We start from the raw sequence: 14,068 nt of genomic DNA, 5'->3' as shown, positions 1-14,068 counted from the left end.
ATATATATATATATATATATATATATAAATACATATATATGTATTTATTTATTTATTTATTTATTTATTTCAGTTTTGCAGTTAGCTTGACTTTTTTTTACTTGCAGTCGTGTTAAAATCTTGTAATTCTGCCTCTTTTTTTTTTAGATTTCCAAGATAAAAAGTTTGAATTGTTAGATATAAACTCAGAATTGCAAGATATAAACATGCAATTCTAAGCAAAATAATCCAAATGTAAATTAGTGCACTACTTTGAACTATATTATGGAATCTTATTTCCAAAAAAGTAATTGCAAGTTTTTATCTCAGAATTCTGACATTTTTCCAAGCAATTCTGAGAATTTCTATAAGCTCAGAATTACAAGATAAAAAACTCAGCTTTGGGAGAAATATGGTCAGAATTGTTAGATAAAAAGTCTCAATTTAACTTTTTACATTCTTTCATTTCATTTCATTCAAGGTAAATAGCGAGGTTTATATCTGAAAAATCTTTTTTTTTTTTTTGCAGTTTACCTTTTCTGTAGCAGAACAAGCTAGATTTTTTTCTTGCAGTCATGTTAATATCTGGCAATTCTGCCATTTTTTTCTTAGAATTCCATGATAAAAAGTCAGAATTGTGAGATATAAACTCAGAACTGCAAGATATAAACATGCAATTCTAAGCAAAATAATCCAAATGTAAATTAGTGAACTATTTTGAACTATATGTATTATGGAAGCTTATTTCCATAAGATAATTGCAACTTTTTATTTCACAATTGTGACGTTTTTCCATGTTATTCAGAGAATTTTTATAAATTCAAAATTACAAGATAAAAATCTCAGATTTGGGAGAAAAAATGGTCAGAATTGTTAGATAAAAAGTCTCTATTTAACTTTTTCATTCTTTCATTTCATTACATTTATTTTATTCCATGACAGAAACAAGCTTGACTTTTTTTCTCTCAATTGTGACTTAAAATCTCGTAATTCTGAATTTTTTAAATATAATTTAGATAAAAGGTCTGAATTTTAAGATATAAATGTGCAATTCTGAGAAAAAAGTCAAAACCAGCTTAATTTTTTTGTCACAATTTTGAGTTAACATCTCATAATTCAGATTTTTTATATACATATATATATACTTTTTTTTTTGGACAATTTCTCTTGCAATTTACAATTTTTTTATTCTGTGGCAGGACCAAACTTGACGTTTTTTTGCAATTGTGAGTTGATATCTCATAATTCTGACATTGTTTCCTCAGAACTGAGATAAAAAGTCTGAATTTTAAGATATAAATTTGCAATTATGAGAAAAATGTTTCAAAATTGCGAGATATAAACTTGAAATTAATTCATAATTGCAAGAAAGAAAATCTGAATTGTGAGATAAAATGTTTTTTTTTGCTTTTTGTACATGCAAACCAACTTGACTTTTTTGTCACAATTCTTAACAATTTGTGATTTTTGTCAGAATTGCGAGAAATTAGTCTATATTGTGAAATTTAAACTCAAAATTTTTTGGAAAAAATCCAAATTTGATATAAACTCAGAAGATAAAATGTTTTATTCCAACTGACATCTTGTAATTTTGACTATTATCTGAGAATTATTAACATCTTGCAATTCAGATTTGTTTTAGTCTTAATATATAAACACAAATATTGTGTTGTTTTATATATATATATATATATATTATATTATATATATACATATATATATATATATATATACATACATATATATATTATATATATATATATATATATATATATATATAAATATATTAAATAAAAGAAAATACAAATTAAATATTTTTTGTTTGATTATATAAAGTCATAATTAGAATATTTTCTTATATATATAAAAAAATACTCAGAGTAAAGTTGCAATTACTTTTTTATTAAAATAATGTGTTTTTCTTTTCTTTTCTTTTTTAATATATATATATATTTTTTTTTTATTAAACTGAATAAGTTTCCATAACATTTATATAGATCAAAAAAGTATAAAGTGGTTGCTTTCTGTTCATCAGATTGAAGGAACTCAGAAGTTGCTGAATAAGGATCTGGCTGAGCTGATCAGTAAGATGCGTCTGGCTCAACAGAACGCCGTCACGTCTCTGAAAGAGGAGTGTAAGAAACAGATGCTGGCGGCCGCTCACACGCTGGCCATGGACTCCAAAAACCTGCTGGACGCTGTGGACCAGGCCAGAGTACGAGCCAACGTGGCCAAACCCACCACATCCTAGATCTGAGCCCTGATTGGACGTCAAATGGGCGGTTTCATCCAATGAGAAAGCTGGAGGATGAAATCGATTGTAAATGACCTGGTACAATTAGCTTTATTTATGCTTCTGAATGAGAATGAAAGCAGTGCTTTCCACGTTGAATGTTTTCAGATGTATTTGTTTTCCAAAATGTCAGGAAAATTCGTGAGAGGAAATAAACACACTTTTGCAGTTTTGTCATGTCAGAGCATTAACTTATTTAATTCTCCAAGTATGTTTTTATAGAAAATAAATGCAACATCAATATCATTTGTATTTCAATACAATACGACTGGTTTAGAATGACAAAAATACTTTCAATCATTCAGTGTTTTCAGTCTTGCAAAATAAAAATGTGATATATTTTAATACATTTTGAAAATAAATTGAGAGCTCACCATTGACTACTTAAATACAATGTCCAGTCATTTTGGATTACTAAATAAAGATTTGTGAAATTAATTATTATATGAACTCAAAAATTCAGATTTGCAAGATGTAAATTTATATTTGTGAGAAAGTCAGAACTGTCAGTTAAAAAGCCACAATAACCTTTTTAAGCTTCAAAAACTCAAATATTTAACTATAATAATTAATTAATTTTTTTTCTTGCAATTGCAAGGGTAACATTTGTTTATCACAATTCTGAGCATAAATCTTTTTAATAAGAGAAAAAAGGTCTGGGTTGTTTCAGTGTTTGTCGTTTACAGTGTCTCTATAAATTATTAATATAGTATATTTATACTATTAATATAGTATATTTAAAAAAATATTGTTTAAGAACCTTAAGATCTCTTTTTAGACAATTAAATATTTTAATATATTAAATTAACATTTTAATAAAACATCCCTGTGAAGATTTCAGTTTTTACTTTTTCCTAAAATAGAGAGAAAAAAGGTCTGGATTGTTGTAGTGTTTGTTGTTTTCAGTATCTTTATAAATTATGAATTCAATATATTTTAAAATTAAAATATGTTAAAAAATTTTTTGATGTATTTTAATGTAATTGAAAATGTGTTAAGAGTTCACTTTTTAACCAATTAAATTTCTAATTTGGATTACTAAGTAATAAAGATTAGTAAAATTAATAGAGATTGCATTACAAAGATCACTTTTTAGACAATTAAATATTTTAAAATATTAAATTAACAGTTTAATAAAATATCCTTGTGAAGATTTCAGGGGGTTTTTTTCAGACATTTTCCAAATATAGAGAGAAAAAAAAGTCTGTATTGTTGTAGTGTTTGTTGTCTTCAGTGTCTCTATAAATTATGAATTCACTATATTTTTTAAATTAAAATATATTAAAAATTCTATGTATTTTCAATGTCATTTGAAGATTTGTTAAGAGTTCACCTTTTAACCAATGAAATTTCTTTAACCATCCATTTGGATTATTTAATAAAGATTTGTAAACATTTATTTAATAGAGATTGCATTTTTTTAGCCAATTAAATATTTTAATAGATTAAATTAACAGTTTAATAAAATATCCTTGTGAAGATTTAATTTTTTTTTTTTTATTTAGACATTTTCCTAAAATAGAGAGAAAAAAGTCTGGATTGTTGTAGTGTTTGTTGTCTTCAGTGTCTCTATAAATTATGAATTCAGTGTATTTTTTAAAATTAAAATATGTTAAAAATTCTATTCAGTTTCAATGTAATTTGAAAACGTGTTAAGAGTTCACCTTTTAACCAATGAAATTTCTTTTCCCATCAATTTAGATTATTTAATAAATATTTGTAAACATTTACTTAAAAGAGATTTCATTTTTTAGCCAGTTAAATATTTTAATATATTAAATTAACATTTTAATAAAATATCCTTGTGAAGATTTAATTTTTTTTTTTTTTATTTAGACATTTTCCTAAAATAGAGAGAAAAAAGTCTGGATTGTTTTAGTGTTCGTTGTTTTCAGTGTCTCTATAATTTATAAATTCAATATATTTTTTTAAATTAAAATGTTAAAAATTCTATGCAGTTTCAATGTAATTTGAAAATGTATTAAGAGTTTTCCTTTAACCAATAAAATTTCTTTCCCAATCAGTTTGGATTATTTAATAAAGATTCGTAAACATTTATTTAATACAGATTGCATTTTTTAGCCAAATATATATTTTAATATATTAAATTAACATTTTAATAAAATATTCTTATTAAGATTTCAGTTTTTTTTTTTTTTTTATTCAGACAATAATATATCCTTCTGAAGATTAAGAATAGAAAGAAAAAAGGTCTGGATTGTTTTAATGTTTGTTGTTTTCAGTGTCTCTATAAATTATAAATTCAATATATTTTTAAAAGTAAAATATATCAAAAATTCTATGCATTTTCAATGTCATTTGAAAAGTTCATTTTTAACCAATTACTTAATAAAGATTTGTATTTAATAGAGATTGCACTTACAAAGATAACTTTTTAGCCAATTAAATATTTTAATATATTATTATTATTTTTTTCACATTTCTAGGTCTTCCATAACAGTGAATCCTTTACTCAAATCAGTTGTTTTACACAACTATCAGCAGAGGGCGACATCGCTTATATTTTCTCATTTATCATCAATTAAGGACTTTTTCCAGCAGTAAAATGAAGCTATTAAGGAATATGACTGGCAGCTAGAGTCATTTATATTAATTAAGTTAACCAACTGAGACATTTTATGTAACGATTCATTCTTGATTACAGCAGATAAAGGCCTATCCTAGTTGTCATCTAAGATTTGGGCTTTAATTACTGTTCATGTTTGGCAAAACGAGCAAAAATTCAAGAAGTAAATGTCATTTTTCTCTCAGGTCCCATTTAAAAGTCACTGACCCGCATGGTTCACAAACCTGACTTGCATAATTGCACGACCTCTGCAATATCAAAAGCACAGCGTTTTCAAAGACTTGACAAAGTTACAAATAAATAGGAGTTGCCTTCTGACCTTGGAGATAATTGCTGTTGAAAGCGGCACGAAATGCAATCTCCGATTCATTGAACACTTGGATAAAGGGTAAAGAGCGAACTGAATTGAACTGCCACCCGTCAGGGTCACATAAGCGTTGCCTCTTTCCCAAAGGTTAATTTTGCATATTGCGGTGCTGACGCTCCCTCTCTTTATGCATGGAAACGACAGGACTCGGGCGCAGTTTGATAGTGCTAAATGTCAGCCATTCGGTGAGAGGTGAGTTGTGTTCCTGCGTCGTGACAATGAGCCACATCCTCAAATAATCCCTGAACGAGCGGGTATCTCTCATCAAAGGGAGAGACGAAATAAAAAGACTTCTTTCATGTAACGAATGTTTGTAATGGACTCTGGAAAAGGCCTTGGCTTCCATCAGGGAAGTCTTTATCGCAGCTCTTGATGTGGGTCTGTATCTCAGCTCTTAAAGCGAGCGTTTAGATCATTCCTGATATCCAGGGAGGTAAGAAGAGGCCGATGGTCCCCAGCAGGCACACGATGATGAACATCCACAGAAAGATGCGGTCAATCACCATTGCCACGTATTTCCAGTCCTCCTTGACCTGTCCAAAAGCAAACACATACCGCGGTTCAAAAGTGGTAACTTTAGAGTGAAAAATGTCATGTGAACAGCGTAATGAGGGCAGTGACAATGAAACAGGAAAGAGGAAAAAGTCAGTCTAGTTGGTGAAGGAACATGATATAATAATAAAACCAAAGGATTTTGCATTTTATTAATCAGTTTGTTCCTACTTCACACATTTGGGTGTCCGCGGGTCCTTAAAAAGTCTTAAAATGTCTTAAATTCAGGTTCGATTGGTGTTAAATATTTTTGATCACATTACCGTTAAAATATCTTTAGTCTGACGGGCCTAATGACTATTTACAGTCATTGGACAGAAGGAAGATTCCCCCAAACATTTCTTGTTTGTGAATTCATAAATGTATTTAAAACATTAATCTTATAACATTATTTATTTACAGTGCAAATTATTTAATCTGCCTGGTAACAGCCTTATAGAATTTATTGCTAAATTGTAATAATTTGAAATGAAAGGTGATGCATACATTTAAAAAGCAAAATTAAATAGGCCTTTATAAAGGTAAATTAAAGAAATATGCTGATTTAAGTATGTTCAAGTTGAACACTGATGAAAATATTGCTTATAAAAATATTTTTGTGTGGAATATTGTCTGCTGATATGGAAAGTTCACTGTATATTGTAGTAATAAATATCATTAATGACATTTTAGTTTTTAAATTTAGATTTCTTTTTACATTAAATACATTAAATATTGTATGTATGTAATATAATGTGTATTTCCATTACAGGTTTAGGTCTTAAATTCCATATAATGTGGTATTAAAAAGGTCTTAAAAAGACATTTCACTTGTTCATATCTGTAGAAACCCCGGACAAAAGCAACTTTTTTGTTTTAATTTTAGTTTTAACTACAAATTGTTTTCTATAAGTCATGTCTTTGTAAGTTTTTATTTTTTTGTATTAATTACTTTATTTAGCATACGTGCAACTTTATATCTTACAACTGCATTGTGTGGCAGGTTATTTTAGTATTGTTTTTATATATTTTATATATTTTTATATTGTTTTGTAATAACTATGAGATACAAAGTTACAAATATGACAAAAATGCAACCTTTTGATATAATTTTGTCTTTTTATCTTGTAATTTTGACCTTTTTGTCTCAGCATTTTAACTTTGAATATCTTTTAGGTTAATATCAATCTTTTATATTTCTACTTTGATTTGATTTTATTTATTACTCAGTATGCTGTAATTTTGATTCATCTCATACATTTGACTTTTTATCTCATAATTTTACTTTTTATGAAAGAATTTTTACTCTCATAGTATGCCAAAACTTCTATCTCCTAATTTAAACTGTTTATCACATATCTACTTGTGTACTTTATGACTTTGTATTTCATAAATTTGTTTTATCTCATAATTCCCATTTATCTCATAATTACAAAAATGTTTATCTCATGATAGCTACATTTTATCTCATAATTAGGACTTAGTAGGTCACAATTAAGACCTTTTATCTCATAATTTATCATGTTTATCTCATGATAGCTACATTTTATCACATAATTATGATAGTATAGTATGTCATAATTTAGACTTTTAATCTCATTAGTATAACATGATATTTCAGAATGTCAACCTTTTGTCTCATAATTACAATCACATTTCAGCAACCATTTTAGTATATCTTCTCAAGGGACAATACTATAGTATACAAATAACACTTGAGAAGACATACTAAAATGGAAATGAAATGTGAGTTATGTACTCACTTTTGTGTCATACTGTATATCATTTGTCAATTATTTAATTTGAACTTTTTATTGCATTTCTACTTTTTATCTCATAATTATGATTTAATACCACATACATTTGTTTTATCTCATAATTTTGACTTTATGTGATATTTCAATTTATCTCATAACTGCAACTTTCTAATGTCATATTACGGTGTACCAATAATAATGATTTTTTTTAATGTATTGGAATTGGGCTTCCATAATCTTTAAACAAGGTTTTATGTTTCAGTCACTCACCGAGAAGTCTTCGTCCTCAGCACGCAGGTGATCAGCGATGTACCGAACCCCATCCAGAGCTCGCAGGACACACGGTGAGAAGGTCAGACTGGGGTCTGACATGAGATTTGTAAGCTTTGCTGGACGCTGGCACAGGTTCACCATGTGTCCTAACTGCTGGAGCTCATACTTCTGGAGTAAAGGCTCTGAGTCGGACAGAAGCAGAGATGTGGCGGATGGAGACGAGATGGATGTGGAGATTCCCATCCCTAACCCGAACTCCATGTCCTGACAGTTCAGCCCATCCACATCTGTCTCCTGCTGAAGCCAGCTTTTGGATGTGCTGCGGTTGGGCGTACTGCGGTGTTTCTGTACAGGTTCTGGGCGTCTCATGAAGAGCCAGCGGGGAATGAGATCCAGGAAGACTGAATGAACCCAACGGGGCATTTTATGTGTGCTTGGCGAACGGTGGTGCACGTTAAGCACAAAAACAGTAATGACTATAGAGAGGGTGACAAAGATCATGGTGAAGAGTAGGTACTCTCCAATCAATGGAATGACCAAAGAGGTCGAGGGAATGATTTCAGTGATGAGCAACAGGAAAACGGTGAGGGAAAGGAGGACGGAAATACACAACGTGATCTTCTCTCCACAGTCTGACGGCAGGTAGAACACCAAAACGGTCAAGCAAGAAATGAGCAAGCAAGGTATGATGAGGTTGATGGTGTAGAACAGAGGCAGACGGCGGATGATGAAGAAGTAGGTGATGTCTGGGTAGATCTCATGACAGCAGTCGTATTTCTTTGTGTTGTAGGTTCCCACGGCATTGACGATGGCCCATTCGCCGCTCTCCCAGTAGTCCTTCAGGTCCACGGTGCTCTCGATCTGCTCCAGGTCAATCTTAGCCTTGTCGTAGGTCCAGGAGCCGAACTTCATCTTGCAGTTTTGTTGGTCGAACGGGAAGAAGGTGACGTCGATGCTGCAGGAGCTCTTGTAGATGGCTGGAGGAACCCAACTCACCTTTCCTGTGTGGAACAGGTGGGCTTTGGTCATGTGGGTCACTGCAAACTCACCATCCGCACTGTAGACAAAACCGCATGAGGTTACAATAGGGGTGGGCGATATGGTAAAAATATCATATCACGATTTTTTCAAGAAATATCACGATTCACGATTCTTTGTCATGTTGGTTTTACTTTTTTTACAAGTTGTCTGAGTAGTACAGCCAAATTAATTTTTCTATTTTAAAACCAAAACCTTACAAGGTAACAAAATATAAAATAAAAAGAATGGCAGATATTTAAGCCAAAGTGGGCGAAGACAAAAAATCTTTGTCATTATTTTCTTTGTTTTTAAAAAATAAGAACAAAGATACATGTTACAAATACACATACTATACAAATAAAACAAACAGTGCTTTAATTTTCAGGTACAGTCCATGTATTTATCAGTAGCATTCAAGAAATTTAATTAACAAATATAAAAATAAAACACTATATACATTATATACATAAATTATACATAGAAGCAACATTTAAAGCAACTGTATTGAAGTTCTTCAGTCGAGAGCAGGGAGTGATTTTCCTTTGTGTTTTGTTTTATTAGTGTATCATCACCCAAAAATGAAGCATAAAACATGCTGAACATAAAACTTATTTTGAATAATGTGGGTAACCAAACAGTTGCTGGGTCCCCAGTTACTTCCATATATTTTATTTATTTATTTTAAGTCAGTGGGGACCAGCTACTGTTACCCACATTCTTCAAAATATCTTCTTTTGTGTTAAGCACAAGAAAAAAAAATTAATAGAGATTTAGGACATGTGAGTGACAAGATTTTTGGGTGTACTGTCCCTTTAATGACAATCGGCAGCATGTTTAGCTCTGTCGCAGAGCTGCACGCATCTATACAGGCGCGCATCCGTTTTTCTCTTAACTGTTTACTTTCACTTTAGACAACCAACTGTGTTTATATGTAATCCTTGCGTGTTTTTGACAGTATAAGCAAATTAAACGCTAAAGATAGCTCAGTTTAGTAATCAGGTGCTGTTTGACAGGCTTTTAGCGCACGTGCTTCAGGTTTACGCGCTCATGAAGCGCATGCCAGAACAGCGCGCGGACCAAATGGCGTTATTTTACCGGCAAGACTTTGAAGCACATTCAAATAATGTACTTTAGTGTCCCGTGAGTGAATGTACAGTATATTAAGACGGAGGCACACTGTAGCACGATACTACGATATTTATTCAAAAGCAGATCGGAGACATTTTAATCGTCCACGATCAAAAATCGTCATATCGCACACCCCTAGGTTACAATAACTTGGGATATTAATTAAATTAATTAATTAATTAAAAATTAAAAATTAATTAAAAAATTATTAATTAAAATTAAACAATTTTAATGTGTTCGAAAGTCTCTTTACGTACATCAAGGCTGCATTTTTTCATAATTTTTCATAATATTATAATTATGACTTTCTATCTCATAATCTTACTTTTAGTTTGCCAGAATTTTAACTTTTATCTCATAATTAAATTTTTTATTGCATATCTACTTTATCTCATTTTATGAGTTAGTATGTCATACATTTATTTTACCTCATAATTTGGATTTATCTCCATTGGATTTGTGCAATAATATCAATTTATCTCATAGTTATAAATTTGTATGTCATAATTTTGACTTTATTTAATTCAACCTTGAAAGCCATACTTTTTATCTCATTATTTCAACATTTTGTCATAATTTTGACATTTTTAATCTTGTAACTGACTTAGTATATCATAATTTATGACTTTTTATCTCATTATTTCAACTGTGATGTTTTTTTTTTAACCTTTTTTGACCCTTTTCTCATAATTATGATTTAGTATGTCATAAATATGATTTTATCTCATAATTATGGCTTTGTATTTCATAATTTCAATGTTTTATGTTGTAATTTTGATTTTTTAATCTCATAGGTATGACTAGTTATGTTATATAACTATCTCATTTTTATCTCATTATTTCAACTTTAATTTCATATTTCTTACTATTTATATTAATATTATGTCTTGTTATCTTTGGTATGATTGAGTATATCATAAGTTTGTCTTTTATCTCATTATTTCAACTGTAATGCCATAATTTTGCCTTTTTTATCTTATTATTAAGACTAATTATATCATAATGTTGACTTTTATTTCTTTTAAACTTTTTAATGTAATAATTTTGACCTTTTTCTCATAATTATGACATCGTATGTCATAAATATGGCTTTATCTCATACTTACGGCTTTGTGTCTCATAATTTTGACTATTTAATCTCATAATTTTAATTTTAATCTCATAATGTTTTGTGTCATAGGTATGATTTAGTATGTCATTATTTCAACATCTTGTCTCATAATTATATATATATTTTTATCTCATAGTTATGACTTAGTATGTTAGTGTTAAAAGGGACAGCAACAAGAATTCTAATGGCCAAAAAAATGTAATTATGTAAAAACTAATTAATGCACTAAAAAAACCTTTAGTAACATTATAACTACATCTCAGAAAGTATGACCTTTTTAAAAAAGTGCTTTCTCTAAAATATGGATGAATTATAGGAAGTGTCTTTGAAGTATCTGGGCTACAAACTTTCTGTATGCCTCTAGGAAGATATTCCATGACAATTGCATTAATTACTTCAAATATCTGCAGCACTTTTCGTTTTTTTTGCTCCAGGTATCTGATGATGCAAGAGGACCTCAATTTCTCACTGTCGAGATCAAATATGCCTCCTAGATAACGACAGACCTGGTGCTTCTGAAAATAGACGAGTTATTTGACATTTTATTAGGAGATTAAAACATGCACCTTTTTTTAATCAACTACAGCACTGCTTAACATCTTATTTCACGCCATGTCTGTTTAATTTCACATATTAATGTTACAAAAACACCAGAGGGCTAGATCTACGGCCTGCAGATATTAATAGAGCCATTAACACTTGGACCGTCCTCTTTCTTCCATAATTTTAGCAGGACACTGTGTTGGTTTTATCATAACCTGTAATGTCCAAATAGCCCAGACCACCTTGACCAAATATTACTGCATATGTCATGTGTGTTACAGCCTTTTAAGAAATATAAATCAGTACTTACTTATTGTATAAGACAATGTCAGGCACCCAAATCATCTCCGATGGGACTCTAATAGACATCACATTATCAAATTCAGATGGATTCCAGCGCAGTTTATAATCATTCCATTCCTGCAGATGTCAAAAAAGTCCATTTTTGTGTATGTAAGATACTCTTGAGGTTTAAAAGCCTTTTTATAATATATAGAACATAATTATCACATTTGGTTTCACTATATGGTTACCAAAAGGATTCATAAATTACAGTGCCTTGCAAAAGTATTCATACCCCTTTTTTCACATTTTGATTTGTTGCAGCATAGCATTATGTTAAACTGCTTTAAATTAGTTTTTCCCCACATCAGTTTACACTCCATATACACCATAATAATGACAAAGCAAAAACCAGATTTGCAAATTTTACAAATGTATTAAAAATAAAACACTGAAATAAGTACATTGCATAAGTATTCATACCCTTAACTCAGTACATAGTTGAAGCACCTTTACAGCCTCAAGTCTTTTTGGGTCTGATGTGACAAGCTTTGCACATCTGCATTTGGCAATTATCTGCCATTCTTTGCCTCACCTTTTCACCTCTCAAGCTCTGTCAGCTTGGATGGAGGCTGGCAGACATTTTCTAGAGTCCTCCTAGTTGTTCCAGTCGTCTTCCATTATGGAGAATGGAGGCTACATGCTTCTGTCAACCTTCAATGCAGATCCTTTTTTCTGAACTCTTCCCTAGATCATTGCCTTAACGCAAGTCTGTCACTGAGCTCTACAGGCAGTTATCTTGACCTCAGGACTTGGTTTTTGCTCTGATATGCATTTTCAGCTGTTAGACCTTTTCTGAGAGGTGTGTGCCTTTCTAAATCATACTCATTCAAATGAATTTGCCACAGTTTAACTCCATTCCAAGTGGAGTAACATCTAGAAGCAATATGAATGCTCCTGAGCTAAATTTCAAGTGTCCCAGAAATACTCATGCAACGGGATCTTTTCAGGTTTCTAATAAATTTGCAAAGTTGTTACAAACCTGTTTGTGCTTTGTCATTATGGTGTATGAGATGTAGATTGATGTGGAAAAAAAAAGTAATTTAAAGCAGTTTAACATAATGCTGCAACAAAACAAAATGTGAAAAAATGAAGGGGTATGAATACTTTTGCAAGGCACTGTATATAAGTTGAGCTTTGACCACAATAAATATCATTTATTAATCAATACAAGTACATAGAAAGACTGTCACCTGTTTTAGCCAAACATTTGTTGTCATCATTTGATTCTTCTCATCCTGTAGAATATCAGAGGACAAAGTAAGAATCAAAAACATATAAATTTACACTAAAAGAGAGATTCAACCTGAAGAAACAATCACATTCATCATTGAAATTGAATGCATTCAAGATGGTTATAATGCATTGACTATTTTATTTTGCATTGTTTTCTTCTCAGTTACGACCAGGACTCTTTATTGTAATTTTTTTTTCAGGGAAACTTACCACATCAATAAGCTGGGCGATGGAGAGGCCAAATTTGACGATAACAACATCGCTGATGTTCCGCACAGGTCTGGACCACTTATTGTAACCGATGAAGAGTTTTTTAAAGAGTTTGTCTTCTGCATGTGCATGGTTCCAGCCATCTGATAATACTGCAAGAGATATTTATAGACAATAAGAGAGTTTCGGACAGGTCTTGATCATGAAACTTTACTCTGTCAGCTTGCAACTATATATAAATATACTAATCTAAATAATAACATTATTAATAATAATAATACCAGTCAAACGTTTGTGAACAGTATGATTTTTAATGTTTTTTTTTTTAAAGGAGTCTCTTCTGCTCACCAAGCCTGTATTTATGTGATCCAAAGTACAGCAAAAACAGTACAATTATGAAATATTTTTACTATTTAAAATAACTGCTTTATGTTTGAATATATTTTAAATTGTAATTTATTCCTGTGATTTCAAAGCTGATTTTTTAGCATCATTACTCCAGTCACATGATCCTTCAGAAATCTTTCTAATATTCTGATTTGCTGCTCAACAACATTTATTGTTATTATTGCATTAAAAACAGCTGATTAGATTTTTTCAGATTTCTTTAATGAATAGAAACGTCTTAGATGTCTTTACCATCACTTTTGATTAATTAAAAGCATCCTTGCAGAATAAGAGTATTAATGTC

At 30.4% G+C, this 14,068-nt stretch overlaps 2 protein-coding genes across 2 annotated transcripts in view; one reads left to right on the top strand and one right to left on the bottom strand.

Annotated features, from left to right (window-relative positions):
- The window catches only part of ptk2ba (protein tyrosine kinase 2 beta, a), a 47,142-nt gene extending 43,973 nt beyond the window's left edge, over nucleotides 1-3,169 (top strand). The window contains exon 42 of the mRNA XM_073827524.1: nucleotides 2,015-3,169. Coding sequence (XP_073683625.1) covers nucleotides 2,015-2,230 — 216 coding nt within the window. The 3' untranslated portion in view covers nucleotides 2,231-3,169. The remainder of the gene's footprint in view (nucleotides 1-2,014) is intronic.
- Nucleotides 3,170-5,633: 2,464 nt separating this feature from the next.
- On the bottom strand, nucleotides 5,634-13,151 carry chrna2a (cholinergic receptor, nicotinic, alpha 2a (neuronal)). The gene is made up of 5 exons (XM_073827644.1): nucleotides 13,125-13,151; nucleotides 11,900-12,009; nucleotides 7,998-8,844; nucleotides 7,785-7,940; nucleotides 5,634-5,759 (listed from the first exon to the last, which is right to left on the bottom strand). The coding sequence occupies exons 1-5, from the start codon at nucleotides 13,149-13,151 to the stop codon at nucleotides 5,634-5,636; spliced, it is 1,266 nt and encodes a 421-aa protein (XP_073683745.1).
- Nucleotides 13,152-14,068: the final 917 nt, after the last annotated feature.

The sequence above is a fragment of the Garra rufa genome, chromosome 21 (assembly GCF_049309525.1).
Source record: "Garra rufa chromosome 21, GarRuf1.0, whole genome shotgun sequence".
Classification (NCBI taxonomy): domain Eukaryota; kingdom Metazoa; phylum Chordata; class Actinopteri; order Cypriniformes; family Cyprinidae; genus Garra; species Garra rufa.
This window is presented reverse-complemented; position numbering and strand designations above follow the sequence as displayed.